At 35.1% G+C, this 19,953-nt stretch overlaps 1 protein-coding gene across 1 annotated transcript in view; it reads right to left on the bottom strand.

Moving 5' to 3' along the window:
- AK9 (adenylate kinase 9) overlaps positions 1-19,953 on the bottom strand; it is a 66,575-nt gene that overhangs the window by 2,195 nt on the left and 44,427 nt on the right. The window contains 11 exon segments of the mRNA XM_048081058.2: positions 380-576; positions 1,780-2,000; positions 3,595-3,741; positions 4,936-5,137; positions 5,697-5,910; positions 8,750-8,968; positions 9,973-10,179; positions 10,958-11,020; positions 13,407-13,626; positions 14,072-14,190; positions 19,542-19,808. Of these exon segments, the coding sequence (XP_047937015.2) occupies positions 380-576; positions 1,780-2,000; positions 3,595-3,741; positions 4,936-5,137; positions 5,697-5,910; positions 8,750-8,968; positions 9,973-10,179; positions 10,958-11,020; positions 13,407-13,626; positions 14,072-14,190; positions 19,542-19,808 (2,076 nt within the window).

The following is a 19,953-nucleotide window of genomic DNA, read 5'->3' as shown; positions in this document are numbered from 1 at the left end:
GCTACAGTTGGGTAAGTCATTTCTTTTCCAACCCACTCTCAGTTGAAATCATCACTATCCACCCACCATCTATCACTACCCATTGTGGCTTCTTACCCCCAACCCCCTCCAAAACAGATGGAGAGCGGAGGAAATGGTTACTTTAAAATAAATCTTTCATCCATGACAATTTGTAAGAAGAGCACTGGTTTGAATGGGCTCTCGGCTGCATTTTGTCTGACTGGACATTTGATAGCAAAGTATACAGACCAAAAGTGAGAATATCAGTAATAGTAGTCTAATTCAATTTACCTATTGCTTGTTTCTGTACAGAATCAAAGAATCCAGGCAACATTTCCTTTCCCTGTAGTCCCCTCCCCACAAGTGTTTTGACACTTACCTCCAGTTCTTCCTGTGAAGCCATTTTGTAGTAGTGTCCTCGAAACTCTGCAGCAAACTGCAGTGATGATGTGCTAGAGCAGTCAACCAATTCACCCTTCTCTGCAAGGCTGACGGGACAGTACTGCCCAAACTCCCCCAGCCGACACTGCAGCTCTTCAGGGGTGATACATAAATCAGCAATGCTGGCTGCTTTGCCTGTTAATAAAAATTAATGTTTTGCTAATGAAGGACAGAAATTTAAAGCATTTCTATGTAGAAATGTTACAGTTTAGAAGATGTTCCAGATTATCATGTGAAAACAATATGAAATAATGAGAAACAAAATAGCAATATTTATAGATTGATATTAAAATGAAGTTGCAACCCATTTTATAAATGAATTTTAATGACACTTTCCTAGCATTTATTCAAGAAATACAATAATCATTAGTTATGTGGGATACTCTGCATGCTTAGCTTACTAGTGTGTTTTCCCTGGGACAATTTTATTTATAGTTTGTTTTAATCCCTTGTGTTGCTAAGGGATACTTCAGCTATTATATTTCTTTACATTGGTGACAAAAAGTGCAAGGTGTGAGGAAAGCTTCCCATTTATTCATCTGTATCTTGCAAATGTATCTGTATCTTGCTACAGTCTATCTGGATGAAGTATATTCAAAATCTTGAATAGAATGCCATATAAAACACAGGCTATTTAAAAACTCTGCTTTTCAAACTTGATGAGACTTAAGACTGAAATTTGTAAGAAGAGTGCAGCCACAGAGCTGTAAAAGTTAAAACCAAAAGGAAGGTATGAGATAAGGAAGACGAGACACATTTGTGCTTTAGAGAAATCCTTGTTGAACTGTACAGACATATTTGAAGGACACATTTAATCCTGACCTATGCTGACACATACAAATTCAAGTGGGAGCTATGCCATTTCATGCTTTTCATCCCTCAGTACAGAAATTAACTTAAGTGGACATTTAACCTTAATTCTGAATTTATAATTAACATTTTTCCCTTCATTCCTAATTCCTCCACTGACACCTAAGTGAATCTGCAAGTCATAGTTCCCCTTGTATATTTTGGGGTACCCTTTGTGATTTTCTGTTATCCCTCAAAGTTGAAAGATCTGCTGTGGATTTCAAGACCTCTGACTTCTTTCAGCTGTATTCTGCTGCCCTGTTCTTTGGAAGATGGCTGCAGACTGTGTGCTGTAGTTGGTTTCACCTTTGCTGTCTTCAAGAGATCTCTTCAAGCTCTCTCCAGGTGAGATTAAAGAATTTGAGATATGTATGTGCCCAGGAATTAGGTTCGTTCAAAGCAAGTTGAAGTTGAATTTAAATGCACTCATTACATTACAGCTTCTTAAATAAATTAATATTATTCTGAGCAACTTTGTTTTTCTTTTACCTTCTTTTATTCTTTCCAGGTATATCTGTATTTCTTTAACAACCACTTGAACTTCCCGCAGTACTTTGTTCCATATCCACCACTTGCTCTGAGAGGCATCAATCACACACCAGTTCTGGTGCTCCTTCTTATAGTAGGTCCTGATTGCATCAATATGCTGTTTATAGCAGGAATTTTTAATTGCTAGAATCTGTGAGCTGTCATGTACAGGATAGGAAGGTCTGAAGACAACAAAAAATAGCACTGACTTAATATGAGTCTGAAGATTAGATCATTTTATTGAATATCTGATGTAAATTTTAGAGTTCATTTTAAGTCCTTTTTCAAAATTCTTCTTTTTTGAATCAATAGAATGTATTTGAGAAACACAAATTTGTTATTAGGAATGATACCAGTTCCATATGGAAAGCAGTATCATAGAATCATAGAATGTATGATATGCTTCTGACCAGGCAGTTACGTTCAGAAACAAAGAACAAAAAATTTGTTATTTATTTCCAAAATAGAAGTCAATATTTTGTAAAGGCTTTGGATTGTGTCAGCACGTATTAGCCAACACACACAATCTATATACCATAAAATGCTAACCTACACAAAATGTTATGAGACTTTTAGAATGAAGGTAAGCAGTTCATTGAAAAACAGGCTTACTTCTGAATTACACTGTTGTTTGAAATTGAGAAGTAGTCATAATCCTTGGATATATTTTGAAAACTATCTGTAATATTTACATATACATAAATGAAAATCATCCATTTGACCTATAAAACATTATGCAAGACCAGAAGAGAGATTTTCGAGATTTTCACTAGAACATAGAAGCTTTTACTGCTCTGGTTCTAAATGTAAATGGGTCCAAAAAAAAAAAAGAAAAAAAAAAAACTTCTGTTTTAATAGTATTTATTTCTCTATATCTGATGTTGTATATTTATTTGTATTTAAACCTATAAATGTAATTAGTTTGGTATTTAGAGTTAAGAAGGTATTTAGAGTTTAAAGTAAATGCTTTCAAAGAGAAGCATTAATTTAATTTTTTGCTATGCAAATTGTCTTTAGGCTTTCAGTAAACAATTAAGTGTTGTACTGATTACTTGATAAAATGAAAGACAGAAAATGAAAGAGACATGCAATAATGCTCTAAGCTAGCTGGAACTTCTTAGAAATTCTTCCCCTGATGAGAACCAGGTTCTTATACAATTTAATTTCAAGGTGAATGTTCTGTTCTTTTTAACTCTCTGTTGGTTTATAAACTACTTAGTGGTCTTCCTCAAAAAATCCAATAGGTCTTTATACAGAATATTTAACTCATAAAAACAAGAGAGATTAATTGTAAGATTCAGATGAGTAACTCATGAATTGTATGTTATTAAAGTATACATTATTTCTATCCTTTTTAAAAAGAACTACAATTAAGACTTAAAGAAAATATCAATTTCTCTTATAATGATAATATTGAACTGATGAATAATAAACTTCAGCAGCAGAATGAGCTAGTAAATTTTTTGATACACAATTTCATTAAAATCCATTAAACTAAGCAGTAGGTGCATGCCACTGCATATCAATATCCTCAGCCATGCACCCTGGGGATCTGTCCAGAGGGTGCCACAGATTTCTTTGGCAACTTATATCTTCATTTTTGTTCTATGGAAATCAAAGATTGTCAAGTGCCTTATGCCCATGTCTGTTCATATGCGGAGTTGGGAGGCAGCTGGCTTATGCAGTTGTTTAGGTGCAGCCTCTCAGAATACAGCACTGAGGCACGTACATAGATGACAATATTATGTGGATAAAAATATCAGGGAGCATCATTACCTATTCATGCTTTCTTTGTCCAACAGAGCTCTTCTGAACACTTCCTTTGCATCCATTTCTAATTCAAAGATTTTCACTGGAATTATCCTAGCTGATTCCAGAAGCCTTACTTGTTTTCTTGTTACAGGATACCCATCAATAACAACTCTGCATACAAACAGAAACAGAAAGACAGGTTTTCTAAGAAATAAGTTTCTAATTAACCATTAAGACTACCTGTATTCCCAGTACATTCTCAACAGAGACAAAAGTCTACTCCTATGCCATCAATCCTGGCTTGATAGACACAGTCTTATTTCTGAAGAACTTACAATCAAATTAAAATTAAAAATAAAAAAATCAAGTGGCTAAAATTAGAAATAGTAATGAGTAAAGGAAATACACGAGGGGCAAAAGGTATAGAAATGTAAGTGGACGGCTCTGACATACAAATGATGGAGTTTTAAATTCATACACATTAGTCATTCAGAAACATAATTTTAACTATGTGAAATCTCCATATGAATTGAGTGAATTAGTTTACAAGATGAAAAAAAATGATTTACAGTAGTTGAGTTTTTTTTTTTTAATCCTATTGAAGAAGAAATGCTTCTTCATATTAGAAATGCTTTATATATTAGGCAGCACTGGGGCATAATCTACTGAAACTGTATTCCAGTATTTATCATGATAGAAAAGCTGAAGGAATTCTGATCTCAAGCTGAAATAATTTTCAGAGTAATCCCAAATGGCCTTTTCCTGTAATAATTCTTTTTTTTTGGAGAGAGTTGAATTTCATGAAATCATGATCATGAAGTGACAAGCTTTTTAGGTCTGCCCATCTTGGACAGTGTTTCAGTGGTGGGAAAAGAACTAGGAAATCTGGATCACATAAGAAATTAGCTGGAAAGAATTACTGGTTTCTGTTCCTCCTTATTAAGTTAACTCTTAACAAAACCAGAAAAAAAAAAAAAAGGAACACTGAACTACTGGTCTGCTTGACCAGAGAGAATCAGGTGTCCAAGTTTTTACTACAGTTGGTAATAAGAGAGAGAAAATGGCAGTTTTCAATGTATAATAGAAAGTATTGGCTTGTTGGCTGAAGAAAAAGGTAACATAAAACATATGACTTCGATATGATGGAATAAGCTGACTTGAAAATTGCAGAAAATTATGTTTTGGGATGGTTTTCCTGAGTAATGTGAAGAATTGCATTTTGGACAGGTTATTTTCTTAATGCATAAGCCACTGATGTGTTTTAGTGAAATGGTTTTACAGTGATAATGTGAGAATCACTGCCTCTGGAGGGACTAGCATGTCTTGAAAAAATCCCTAAAGAAAAAGTCCAAAAAAGACTCTTACCCAGTGCTCGTACATACGCGATCCATCAGAGCCACATCCAGGGCCTGGATGGCCAGTTCGTCAGGTACAGTCAGTCCTTTGTGAAGGTGCCGCTTTAACTGAAGTCCCAAGGCACTCTCGGGCTGATTGTTTATCACTAGCCGGATGGCATCTCCTATAGTCAGCCGCAGCAGCCCATATACGCTTGCAAATTTCCTGGCAACTGCAAAACATTTTGATTTCAACAACCAACTTTTACATAAGCAACATCACAGCCTAGCAGTCTGATAAAGTATGTTCTTAGTCTTACAAGCTATGTGCTCATTCCCTGGGTCATTTGCGATGCATAATCTTGGTAAGAAGGCACCTAACCCCAATTAGCTCCCTAAAGGACCCAGACCTTTGCATATGTGCAAAGTGTGCCCAGGGCACACTTTAGCTTAATTTAGCTCAATTTAGCTCAAACCTCAGCAGCCATAGTCAATTTTATTCAAAAATATCTTAGAAAATACACTTCTGTTACTGCCCCTTTTACAGAACAGTCTAGCAGTTCCAGTTCACTAACTTCATAAGAAGCTGCAATAAAATTAAGATGGATAATCCATAAGTACCAGACTATAAAATGATACACTACAGAATGTAACTAAAGGTTTCTATGCCCAATAAAAAGAGCAGGAAGACTAACAATATTAGAGGTTTATGACTTTTTTAATAGCAGTAATGACAGACACAGCATCACTCATTAGATAATCTTTTGCTTTATAGGTAATAGTGTCTCCTACCTGTAGTCTTCCCAGATTTTGGAGGTCCCACGATTGCAAACTTAACTGGCACAGGTGGTTTAGGTTTTGGCTGACAAATATATTTGATGGGATTTTTCATAAATGTTTCTTTATTTTCTTTACTCGAAAAGAAATAAATATATTGTCGATGGATTACAGGAAAGAGTATGTTTTCAGGGCTTTGTGCTGGCTTTATTACCTCTCCTTCACTTAGCTGTAGAATACACAAAATGGGAAACAGCTGATTAGGTTTGGCATAGCCTCCTTTCCCTTCATCCTACAAAAGTGGTTTTACAGGCAGGTTGAGGAATACCACTGGTTGAGACAAAAAATCAAAGTATTCTGAAATACATACAGACAGGCATAATATTTTGTATGAGTTTGTGGAATTTCTGTATGTACGTAAAATTGTACAAAAAGATGAAGTAAACACTGAAGAGAGAGAGAATATTCACTGTTTCCAGTAGGTGGTACTGTAACACTTTCTGTCCATCAGGAGAGTGTAATCAGAGGTATAATGTACAACAATTTTTTTTGTCTATTTTTTTTGTTTTTAATTTTCAAAGAATTTATGCCATTTCTATTAAAGATAAAAATATTCCTCTGTAAATTAAAACAAACAAACAAACAAACAACACTTATCTGCCTGACCATAGAGGATACAAGAATGTTGTATTCAGCAGAAGTCACTTCCAAAAGAAGAAAACAGAAATGAACATCAATATTTAAATTGTGGTGAAATGTAAAACCACAGTGAAGCAAGCCAAAAAAGCTTTTGGTAAAATAAATACACTGCTGATGGAATCTTTTCAAATACATCAAGTTTACCTGCTAGAAAGTCTGTAGTGCTGATAGCTAATTGAGAAGTAAGACAAGAAGCAATGGCAGAAATGGTCACTGCAGAAACACTAAATGAATTTCTTGCAGCACTGTTCACTATGGAAGAATTTAGTCATATCCCTGTTGGAGCCTTTCTTGAGGAACTGCCTTAAAGTGTCAAAAATTGTTTTAGAAGAGACTGGAGACATTTGTAGAGAAAACTGCAAAGACAGATGGCATTCACCTTACAGTTCTATGGGGATGCAGAAGTGAAATTGTTACTGACTGATGTATAACCTATTGCTTACATTGGCTCCTTCAACAAAAAAGGAATGTGGAAAAAATGATAATTATTTTACAAGGCCTCTAGGATGGCTCCTGGCAACCACAGTCCAGTACATCTTTTCCTGTATTGAGCAAACTGAAAAAAAAATCAGTAGGTACAAGGCCTACATATGAAATAATGCAGAGAAGCCAACTCAGCTTCGGTAGAGGGAAATCATACCTCACAAATCTATTAGTATTTGTTGAAGACTAAGTAAACTTATATATAAAACAATCTGCTTGTTACAGTAAGATAAGGGACTGTTTGCTGCATGGCATTACCTTGCCAGACCCTGGACTAATTCTTAGGTTCTTGTTCTCACAAGAAGTCATTTCAAGAGTATTTGCCCTCGATTTATAAGATGCCGGGAGTCTGATCTACTATATTTGCTCACACTCCTCCCTCAGCTCATCATTTTTCTTCTCTGAGTATCTAATCAGTTGCATAACTACTTCCCCCTATCAATCTAGTTTAAAAGTAATTGTCATATACTCTATCTGCCCTTCTTCGGAAACCCTCTAGTCTGTAATCAATTTCATCATTTCTATAATATCCTAAAATATCCTTAAAATGATCTTATTTTCCTTTCATTATTGTCAGCATGTACATTTCCTACTGTCAGCACACTCCTCTGATTTCATCTAATGGCTTTCTAGGACTTTCTTCCAACTGAATATTTTTTTTTCTTAGTTGGTTAAAAAAAAAAAACCACAAAACACTACACAGCATAAATGAAGGATTTGAAGAAATGGAATAACAAAATTGTAGTGACTTTAATAGGACAAAGTTCAAGTCCTCGCATGTAGGGACTAATAAGAATTTCATATATTAAGCTGGGATTCAGTAACTGGAAATGACAGAATTCTGAGAAGACATATCTACTTCTATTAGTCAGTCTTTTAGATTATTAGATGCCAATTTGATTCAGCCATGGAAAAGGCAGCTCTGATCCTAAAACACTTTAAGTATTTTGATTCTCTAAAGTCCTAATTAGATCTGATCTACATAGAGTTCTGGTTACCATGATTAAAAAAGGAAAAACATGACCTGGAAGAGGTGAAAACAAAGACCAACATGATGACCGTGCAAAAAGAAAAAAATAATTAGCATAGTGAAATGAAGGCCAAATGTATGTTTCCTTCAGAAACTTTCTGCTTTCTATTTATTGTTTTGTTGTTTTTGTTTTGTTGTCGTTTTATTATTTATCAGCCCTCCTTTTTATTTCTGATTTACTCACAATCCAACTTGCTTTTATTTCTAGCATTAAAAAAATATTACCCACTAACATTTTGCTCGCTACCTATAAAAATCTATCAGCCCACAGAGATAAATATGAGTACTTTCTGACCTCAACTTTCCAGACCTCTGGTAAAATAGGAAATCAGATTTACTGTTCTTCAAAATTCATGCATATTGACAACAAAGAATTATTGCTGATGAGTGACATATATTTAACATGTGTTGGTTTACTTTTTTGCTACTGCAAGTGTTGATGGCCACCTACACAACTTCTTGCAAATTCAACCTCCAAATTCTTCCAGCTTGTTTTCACTGCTTCTAGAAGAATCTAACATCTTTGTTGTTCTATATTTCATGGGTCATTACCAATTATGCGTTTCTTTCTGACTCAGTGCCACCTTTAAACTGCATCAGTAATGCTAGTGTAACAAATTTTAATAAATGCCTCTCAGTGTTAGTTTAGCTGCAACACTGAAAAAACTAACACCTTTCATTACAAATGCTTGCTGTATTTTGTGTATATTCAGTGATGTAGTTTTGATTTAGTAACGTAGTTTTCATTAAGTATTACTGGTATTACATGATACTGTCTCATAATATTTGTATGTGAAATATATTCTTTGAAAGTATTACTTCCTAAAAATATTTCTGTATTATTCAAGAAAATTACCTTGATTGGATCCCACTGACCAAAAGAACTTGGAAACTTATATAAGAAAATTAACATCTTATGTGCAAGTGGCAAACTTATCGGGTAACATTTCTCAAAAATGCTTCCACGGTTTTCCACTAGAGAATTCAGCTTGCAATATATTTGGTAGCGTACGATGTGAGGCTTTCGTCCTCCATTGATCTCAATTAGTGGTATTAGCAAATTTTCCAGTTCTTCCTGGTTAATTGAAAAATAATAAAATATTAAAATAATAAACATGTTCAGATTTTCGTTAATGACCATCAGCAAGATTTTCTGTGAACTTTCAAGGATTTTTGAGCAAGTTCTCAGTCACTGTAAAGCAGAAAAAATTTATTTGAGACTGGTCTTCCTCCCCACTGTAGTTTAAGTTACCCAGGCTACATTAACTATTACAGTATTCAAAAAGAATTGGAAAATCTGACAGTTAACACTGAGGAATATAGTATGATAAAGCTAAAGCTTGAGAAGTATATTTTATAAAAATATTCAAATATCATTCTTCCCTACTCCAAACAATATAGAATGATTTATTTAGCTACTGTATAAAAATATTGCTGCTCTCTGGTGACTTCTTATTCCCCACCTTATTCAATTAAAATATAAAGATATTATTAATACTTTTACAAGTGCTACAATGTTTTAAAGTCATCATTTATTCTTCCATAAAAGATGAAGATTCTACAATGTCAAAGAAGACCATCAAATAAAGAATCAGATAACAATAAGCAAAAGTCTTGAATAACATATCAGAAATAGCACGTTATATAGCATTAGTAATAAACATAAACATTATTTGAAATTTTTTAAAAATGGGGAAAATATTGAATAAGCTGTAACAAGGGGTTATTACTAGTGTGCAATCCCAAATAATGTAATTCTATTACATGCTAATAAGAATTTTGCATTAAAAAGTATATATGAAATGTTATATCTTCATGATTCTCTAGTTTGGTTGCCTGCATCAACTGACCTATTTGTCTTATAAATTATATACTTTTTTAAGCATTGAGTTTCTTCATACAGTTTTCATGTTGCTCACATATTTAGATCATGACATCAGCAGCACTATTGCTCAAGCACTGCAACTTTAAAATCTGACAACTAAAGTAACACTGAAGACTTCTTGCATCATACAGTCATTTATTATCATATAATTTATAGATTGTGTAATTTAATAAAACAGGCAGTGGAGTAGGTACCTGTACACCTTGTAAATTGTCTCTTTCTGAATCAAACTTCTCTGCAATCTCATTTTGCATGCGCTCAACAGCATCAATCTCCTGTTCTTCTTCAGCCTCTTCTTCTTCTTCTTCTAAAAACTCCTCTTCAAGTATAGCTTCAATGTCTTCATTTTCACTCTCATCTTCCTCCTCACTGGCTTCGTCATGTTCCCTGTTTGCTAAAACCTATAAATGTAAAATACTCCGTCTTCATGTCTTCTATACATATGTTTTGAGGGAACACATACTATCTTTTTTTTTAATTAGAAAAATAATTAATTCAACCAAACCTCATTTTAGGCATCCTTTGCTGCAAGCAAAAATCTAGTAAATTCTAAAATCATATTTCAGAAGAAAATACAGAGGTATTGCATAGTGCATACAGTGAAGCATTGTATCTGAGAATGCTTAAAAATCTTAATCCCTATGCTGCAGTTTTGATGAGAAGAATATTTTTGAGAATTATCTGTTATAGATACCTGAGTATTGTACTTTGGCAGGACTTTGTTAAGAACCCGCTTGTTAGCTGATAGTGTAGTTGACCAAGTTTCGTGAGCAGTCTAACTGTTCATCAACACATTTATAAATATGCTTCGTAATTGAGTTTGAGCAGAAGTCCTGGTAGAATCCTATTCTGCATTAACTGTGGATTTGAACTTAAACTTAAAACACATACCTAATTGCAATCACTCTTATGCTTACAAATTAGGTAAGTTAAAGACATTCTTAAGTATTTTGCTGAATTGGGGCATGTATTGAGAATTGTTTTTAGTGTTGATGAGTCAATAGTTTCTAAAACAATTTAAACATCTTGCCAAATTATTTGGGAAAGCAGAGATTTCAGACAGTCTATCACATTTGTACTATTATACATTGCCCTGAAAACTGTGAGCAAAAGCACTAGAAATTTCTAAGATATGAATGCAAACACTTCTATTTAAAATAGTTTTTGTAACTTTTTTACCTCCTGTTTCCTTTCCTTTTGTTCTGCTACAAGTTCTGCCCTTCTTCTAGCAATCTTCTCATCCTGTTAATGAAAAAAAGATGTAAGAAGACAATGATATTTGCTAATAAAAAATCTCCGAGAATTGGTGTAATGAACTAGAATTAACATTATTCTTTCCACCTTAAAACTCTGTTTGAGTTGCTTCTAATGCTAAAAAATCCTGTCTGTGCGGCCTCAACTATTGCAGATCAGATATGCTTCTAGGTGAACATGTACTCAAATTTTTGTAAAACTAACTTGGCAACTTTTGAGAATGAGATTAGGGAAAAAAAGACTGTGATTCTGTTCACACTGAAAATATCACAATCTTTTTGTCAGTAAAAGAGTCAGAGTCAAAAAAGCTACAGAGTTTCTAAATTTGTAGGTAGTTACTGCTATTTGGCAAAGGGATGAATGAGGCTAGTATTATATGTGTGCCGTTTGCTAAGCATGTTTAAAACTGCACATTTTTGATCAAGTTATAAGCATTTAAAATACATTTCTCCATACATACTCAGTAGGTACCTGTTGTATACACGATGTTTAAATTCCACCTCAGAAGTAATACACAGAAGCATTCTACTTAAGACCACTGGGGTTAATGGGCATTCAACCTGTACCTGCTGTTCTTGCACACTCTGATGCTTCCACGTGAACTGAGATCAGATAAACTGAGCATGTCACCACTGCAGGCAATACTGCAGTGTTAGAAATCCACATTAACTTTAAACAAAGTAGTCTGGATACCAGGGCACTGGAGGTAGAGCAGCAAGAAACTGCACAGTCTAATTTTCTTTACTCGCATGACTATTTAAACTCAGGTGTTGCTGAACAGCACCGTAATGCAGATGTACTCATTCCTCAGTCCTCTGTTGCCAGCTTCTTTCAGTGGAGAAGGAAACTAATGCAGCATTCAACAGGTGTATCTGCTTTTCTGACTCTCTACGCAACTTTAGTAATGAAAGAAGAGAGAATAGCACGTCCATCCATGCCTCATTCTCACAACAGTGTCCATCTTGCTCTCTGACTGCATGCTATGGAAAAATAGTCAAACGTGCAACTAAAAACTGTAATGCAATACATACCAGCAAAAAGATCAAAAAATTGTTACTCCAGAAATCCTGATTCTCACCTTTCCTTACTTCTAAGCGGGGGTCTTTTATGCCTCGATCAATTTGCATAGTTGCTTTGTGTATGTGTTTTAAGTAACAGGCTGTTACTGTCCTTTTTTATTAATAGACATATTGATGCCTACACTGTAGAAGTCTGGACCCTAAAATCCATAGCACATGTATTTGTCACTAGAGTTCTCAGAGTAAGTGCTTACAAGGTGAGCTTAGTACAGCGATACAGGCTGCTCACTAGAATGCACCTTTTCCAGATAGATTTCCAGCTTGCATCAGGGAAGACTAAATGTGAAAAATCACAGAATCACAGAGTCATCTAGGTTGGAAGAGACCTCCAAGATCACCGAGTCCAACCTCTGACCTAACACTAACAAGTCCTCCACTAAACCATATCACTAAGCTCTACATCTCAACAATGATTTTGTGATCTATCATGCAAGATTATATGCATTCTCAGAGCCAACCTCTGGAACAAGCAGCTAATGTAGCTTACTGGTACCATGTGGGTCTTGTCCCAAACTCCATTGTACCAACATGCTGTGTGTTAGCTGCTCTGTAGTAACAAATATCTGGACCTTTTTTGAAAGTACATGTGAAGTAATACATCTTCCTTTTATAGAAAGTTAGGAACCCTGAATATCTTGCACGGATTGTACGTGTCTGCATAGAAGTTTCAATTTCAAGTCATTTGTAACCTATTCAGTAATAGGCACAGCTTTGTTCAAATGTGAGGTTGTGTAGCTGCAACAATACTGAGAGTGTGGCTTAGTGCTACTGCAGTTCTGTGCAGTGCCATGGTTAGAAACACAGGCACATGCACCATGCAGTACCTATGAAGTAAGCCTATGGAAGATACAGATCAACACAACAGCACATGCTCAGGGAAGCAGGGATACAACAGCAGCACTGTACTAGAGCTGCGTATTTGATTTTTTATGGTAATATTCCCTCACCCCACGTAGTTGCCTTTTGTCCAGGACTGCTAGATGTTTGGCATGCTGTCGCACTGCCAGGTGTCCAGCAGAACAGTTACTTTGCTTGGTCTACCAGATATCTACACTCCTGCATGAGTTAATTGCAGCAGGCTGTGCTAATGTGGAAGGGGCAGAGGAGAAAAGGAGCCATGAATTCTTTTTGGTTCCTATGATGAATCTGGGAATGCTGTGAATGTGGGGAGCTGTGTCTCCTGGCTCCTATATCTGTTCTTCTGTGTGCTCTTCACTACTTTGGAAGTTTTAGAATCTGTCTTCAGACCTGTGCCCCTGAAATTGAAAAAAAAGTAGACAGAACTAAAAACCTACCCTTATTTTTGCTTTCAGGTCTTTCAGTTTCTTTTTATTTTCCATTTTTTTGCTCTGTCTTTCTTTCCATTTTTTCAGACGTGGAGGAAAAAGACGGTCAATAATGTCATTTTCTTCTACATTAATATAAACTGCAACATCAGGACAGAGTCCTCGTTCTGACAAATACTGGGCTTCATCTAAAGTACGAGGAAAACCATCTAGTATAAAGCCTGTGGACCTAATTGAAAAAAGAGATATTTATCATTATACAATGTAGTTTAAAGTGCATCACAGAGAAACTTCAGTGAATTTGAAAAAAAATAATTTAACTCTCTTATAATAATAAAATTTAAAAATTACTTTCACGTATTAACTTCACAACGTAAAAGTGATACAACACTATATTTTAATTGTACTATTGCATTTATTTCTTCTGGCGTTTTAATGTGCAGAGATAAAAAGTTACTTTAAAATAACTTTAAAATAAATAAATAAATAAATAGTGTCCTCAGTATTATTTGTGTGACTCTAAAACCTGTACTTCTTAGCCACTGCTCTCAAAGAGAACATGCCCCAGGCATTATTTTGGTAACATCTGTCACAGCACTTTTGTATTTGTGGACACAGTGGATGATATACTTCCTAAGATTAATTAAAGAAACAGAGAATCTAATTACAGTTACCGGAATGGCTCTTTATTCCACCAGTCAAGGACAATGTTATCAAGTACTTCTGGAGGCAATGCCTCAGAATCCATTAGATTTGCTTTGATTGCTTCTTCCTCGTCAGTTAACTTCACTTCCTTTATATAAAGAAAATCCACAACGAATGAAAACAAACAAACAAAACAGAAAGAAAAAAGATCCACCTGAGAGAGCTGCTGTTCTTTTTGACTAAATAAGGCACTGGTTACAGTCTTCTTTTGACTTAATCCAGCAGAAACAAAGCAAACTCCTTTGCTACATTTCATTGTACTACATTATACATAAAATTAATGCCTGGAATACTTGTGGGTTATTTTCTACATGCTTGAGGTTGGACATTTCCCTAGAGTTTGGGCAATTTTCTATCAACCTGAAAGGCACAAACTTGGTGCTGGCTATACTAGGGGTTAGCTTTCCCATAACTGAGTATGGCATCTGCCCCTAACTGGCATTAATCAGTTCATCATTTAGAAGCACTAGATGTAAAAGTGGGCCTCAGAAACTTAGAAAATACATCATAGTTTCGTTAATTGCACATGGTAACTGTATTAAAATAACAACAAAGACAAAAAAATTGTAGCACAACATCGCATAATAATTTAGCTTTACAAAGCACAGGTCCCATGGGCTACATTGACATGACTCTCCAAGAGCAGTGCCCAAGGTGGCCATGAGTACAGTATATTTTGATGTCTTCTCGCCTTTAATTTCCATTATTGTCCAAATGGCTGCCTCATAAACAGCCTGAAGGCTGCCTGCAGATAATGCAGCGAGGTGCTTGCTCTAAAAGCTGGTCCCAAAGGTGCAGCTGTTAGGTGTAGTACCTAAGCCTAGCTCTGATCTGGCCTTGTGGATTGAACATCCATTAGCAGATGAAATGCATTAGGCATGTTTCTGAAGTGTGTTGTTGTGTTTAGCTTCATTCAAGATGAATTCAGTTCATGTACTCTGAAACTGCTCTATGTGAACTGAAAAGGTGGGAACAAATAGGAGATTTGCTTCTAATGTATGCTCTGGGCAGAAACTAAAATGTTAACTAAAATGTAATGCTGTCATTGTTTGGCAAGGAGGTTGGATATCACAATTATCATGCACTTGAGTTGAACAATGTTGCTGTTCACATGAAATAGAATTCATGAAAATTAATGAATTCATCTTACTGATAAAATATACTTCAGGGGTGGTGAAAAAGTACAGTTTTCATTGAAAAGTGGTAAAATTAGCAAGATGACAAGAGAACAGATGGAGGTTCTGTTAGAAATCCAAGTGTCCTGATAGAATTAAGTTCTTCACTAATAGAAACATCTTAGATAAACCTTTCAGAAACATATACATTATTCAACAGGCAAAAGTGGAAGTATTTTAAGCTAGTGCATGACAAGCTCAAAATCACTGCTGTATGAAACCTAAACCAAGCACAATTGTTAAATATTTAATTATACATAGGCTCAATTCAGAGGAATAGAAACTGAAATTGTCTTTTTTTTTTTTTTTCTCCTAATTGCCTACAGGAAGCTTTCCACTTAGTTTTACATGTTCTCATGCTGGAAGACTACACTGGTTTACATCAGATGTGGTTTTTTTTTTTTTTTTTTTTTTTTTTACTTTTTAAGAGCAATTTTCACCTTTTGAAGTAATTAAAAGAAAGATGTCAAAGAAAGGTATGTAGGATTACTGAGTATGGGCACATGATCAGATATCACAAAGATAACATTGTTCTACAAAGCAGTAGTGTTATTAATGACTAGTCAAATGCTGAGCATTCAATACAAAATCTAGCTTTTAAGATTTTGTGCAAAAATATTTTTTCAGAATGTGAGATTGATATGGGTGAGGATGCATTTCTCATAGAATGGCTTCCTGACACACTGCAGTAAAAAGGAATGACAAGAGGATATAAGCTGATAATCCTGCATTAGTTTATATCAGTCACAATGTCAAAATACATACTTTTAAAAATATACTGGAAGTATAGACATTAGAAGCCAGAAAGATATCTTTGTTACTCAGCTGCAATATTAACTTTTCATGGAAATATTTCACAGAGGAAAATATTATTTTCTAGTTAGTTGAGATTTTTTTCACCTGAAAACAGAATGGCCAAGTACATAACTGAGAAATCTGTCTGGTATCCTTTAACGAATGCAATACCTTTTCTGCTCTACTTCTATAAAAATCTCACTTCCAAAAAGTCATCTATATTTGTTTAAGAAGATGCTGCTAAATGAGTTTTCTTTTAATGCCAGTGGCCATGAAACATCCACTTAACTTGCATCCAAAGTCACCTAGAGATAAAACTTAACATGCAGCTAGGTATTCCTCTGTCTCTTTCAGCAAATGAATTTATGTTGTCCCCTGAAATTCTCTTGGGAATTCATTATAAAGTTCTGCTGTACTTTCCTCATTGTAGGTAGTCACATCAACCTAAATTGCTCAAGAATTTGTTAGCATGACCTGCCAGTAAATAAAGCAATAACCCTCACTAACAAAAGGATCCAAGGTGGTTCAGGAACCCTCAAAATGGTGGTAGGGAGCTGCTTGCCACAAGGACAAATTTGAATAAGAATTCTTATGGCTGACATTGATTCTGATAATGTAGCCTAAAGAACCTGAGAAAATGCTGGAAGCCACAGGTCTAATGAAGTGTGTGTTTGAGTAATATTTCCTCTATTGCCAGACACAGGGTATATATTAAAAGATGGTAATATGGCATAAGAGATACCTAAGAAGACAGAGTGGTAGCCACAAAGACGTCTTGAAAGAACTGTGTGAAGTGGGAGAAACAGCAAAACGCATATAAAAATGTGTCACTGACATCACTGTAGATGGTGTTGAAAATGCACCTGTATTTGATAAAATTATTGAGATGTGTATTCTGGGTACAGAAAAGAGCACCCAGTGTTTTGGTAGTTCTAAGGAGAAAGTTGCCATGTGAAAAATAGGTCATTGGCTCTCCAGACTGGTTAAAGCTGCAAGGGCTTCGTTGACACACTAAAACCACCACAATAATATTTGCTTGCTAAATTCCCCAGACTGAATGCTGTGTTTTGTTTGCCTTGTAGTATTTTTGCTTTGAATATTATAATTGACTTTTACCTGGAGCTTCAAGAGATATACTTCAAGGATTTGAGGAGAAGTAGTGGGTCACTGGAAAACAGGATAATCATACAATCTGGTGGTAATCATACCCAGAGAAATGCTTAGGCAGTCCATGATCTTGGAAACTATGCCCTACAGTGTTGGCCTATGAATGGAGCTATGAACAGGTTTCTAAAGTGAACTGCAATTATATCAGCTGTATTTTGGTCATGCCAGCAGATAAAGCACTTTACAGCAAGTCTGAGAAAAAAAATACTAATGTAGAAGAATTTTGTTTACCAGGGGATAAAAAGCTGATGAGGAAAAAAAATACTAGCAGAAGTGCATCAATGTAAAACATTGTCTTGGTGCCAAAAAAATAATATAAAAAAATAATGCTGACTGAGAGCCAGCCATAAACATCAGTGCCAAGGACATTTGCCATATTTTTGGCTGTGATGATCAAGTTGTAAATAGACTTGCCAAAATAACCTCCTCTTAGATTTAACTGATGAAAACCTGAAATTTTGTTCTGACATCCATGATTTGATCAGTACTCCATCTGTGTTGAGGCATTTGCTTTCAATATTACCTGCTCTTGTATTATTTCATCAGGAACACTATCTTCCAGTTATCAGGGACCCCTTCCTACCCCACTTTTCAAGGCAACAGAAAGTGGCCTTGAATGAACCTTTGGCAGCTTCCTCAAGCACCTGAGAATGTATTCCATTCAGTCCCACTGAACTGTGTATGTTCAGATTCCATAAACAATCACTAATTTGATCCTACTCTGCTGTGTGTAGTACCACTATTTATGCATGCTTTCCTATTCGCACTGAGACCTAGAAGGCTACAGACTAGACTACGTGTAAAGACCAAAGTAAAGAAGGCATTGAGCATCTCAGCCTTTTCAGTATCTTTCATAAAAAGGCCACCTGTCCCATTCAAAGGCAGACTCCGATTTTCTTTGTCTTCCTTTTGCTGCTGCTGTTCCTGTAAATATCCTTCTTTCTACCCTTCACTATTTTCAACTCCCAATGATTGCTTAACTTCCTAATCCCATGCCTGGATGATGGTGTGTATGCCTCCTCCATAGCCTGCTTCCCCTCCTGCATGTTTCATTAGATTCTGTACTAGGATCTCTTTGAAAGTCTTTGATGACTAGTAACATGAAAAAACATGACAGCTATCAGGAGCGCAAAAAAATGGCTCTTGGAATGTGATGCAGAAACTTCTTTCTTCCTGAAGCTTTGAGAGTTGGATAAAACCTTATTTGTATTGTCTAGAAGGTAGATTTTCAATTTTCTTGTACTATGCATTTTTGAAAGATCTTTATGTTGCATACCTGTGTGTAGTGATTTCTTTACACAATAAAGGCTTTTATCATATCCATTGCTGTCTAAAGAAAAAATCATCGACATTGAAGCCTTGCATTTTTTTCCCAGTATATTACTGCATAATAAAAGAAATTGTTGTCTTCTGGTAAACATTTATGTAAATGATTATTGCTAAACATAAATTTTTATTGTTTGGGGATGAGAGAGGTTTTAGAATGCATATATATAACAATTTACAGTCACTATTCAAACTTGTTAAGGAAAACACCCAATTTCCTGAAAACTATCGTTCATGAATTATTTTACAAGTATCATGACTATCCAGCTATTTGAAACATTTTTTTTTAACTATACGGCACATTTTATCTACCTAAGAATTTTTTTTTCTGTTTAGAAACTCCTCTGACAATAAGTGAATGAAAGACAACAGTACAATCCAGATAATAAAACATATCAAAAACAAACATACAAAAAACCCAAAACCATAGCTTACTCTGGTATGAACATTGAAATATTTCTGACTTTTTGACATGGAGTGGTCAGACTGAAAGGGTGGTTAAGCATTCCATTCTTTTTGCCCCAAGACAGCGCACAGAACACTGCTGTTGAAAATTTCTAAACTCTGTGCAATTAATGTACGTGTGCCAGCCTGAACTTACAGATTATAAGTACTTGAAGAAAACCATACCTTCCCATTATTATTCTGACCTTAATTTTTTCTCTATTTGTCTTCCTTTCTCCCATTTAGTAACTCTAGTATTTTGAAAAAAAAAAAAAAAGACAAACCAAAACAACAACAAAAAAGCAACTATACATAATTCTTATAAATGTTTGGTAGAATCTTTGTGGCATTCATAAGAAAACACAGTCAATATGTGTATTGTTTTATTGGAAAGAACTGTTATTCCCAAATTTTATCAAGTAAATAATTTAACATAAGCACTTTTTACCTAGCAAGAATTTTATAGGTAATTGCTAGTCTGGTCTGAAAATGGTTATGTTGTGTACAGACACAGAAAAGTTCAGATTATTACCTGTTTGTTTTCTTCATTTTCAGTTTTAGTCATGATCTGAGAGAAGTCTTCCAGTTCCTGTGATAGAATTAGCATTTTATTGTCATCTTCTTCAGGTTCTTCATCAAAATCAGGCCCAATTTTCTCTTTAACTTTGGGTAAGAGCAATTCCTGTAGATATTCTTCAAACTGAATATGGAAAATACCGAATTTGTCTGCTAGCCATCGTGCACAAGTGGTTTTACCTGCTCCATGAGTCCCCAGTAAGCACACCCTTAAGGGAGGAGCCTATAGGAAAAAAAAAGAATATTTTAAAATAATTTGGACTCCACAGTGCATCTCCTACTGTTTTTCAGTTCCAAAATATCATTATAAAATTGCCTAAAAACCAGTCAGATTTTGCATTTTAATTTTTCCAGGTCTTCTGCTACCA

Source organism: Anser cygnoides, chromosome 3, assembly GCF_040182565.1.
Source record: "Anser cygnoides isolate HZ-2024a breed goose chromosome 3, Taihu_goose_T2T_genome, whole genome shotgun sequence".
Taxonomy (NCBI): domain Eukaryota; kingdom Metazoa; phylum Chordata; class Aves; order Anseriformes; family Anatidae; genus Anser; species Anser cygnoides.
This window is presented reverse-complemented; position numbering and strand designations above follow the sequence as displayed.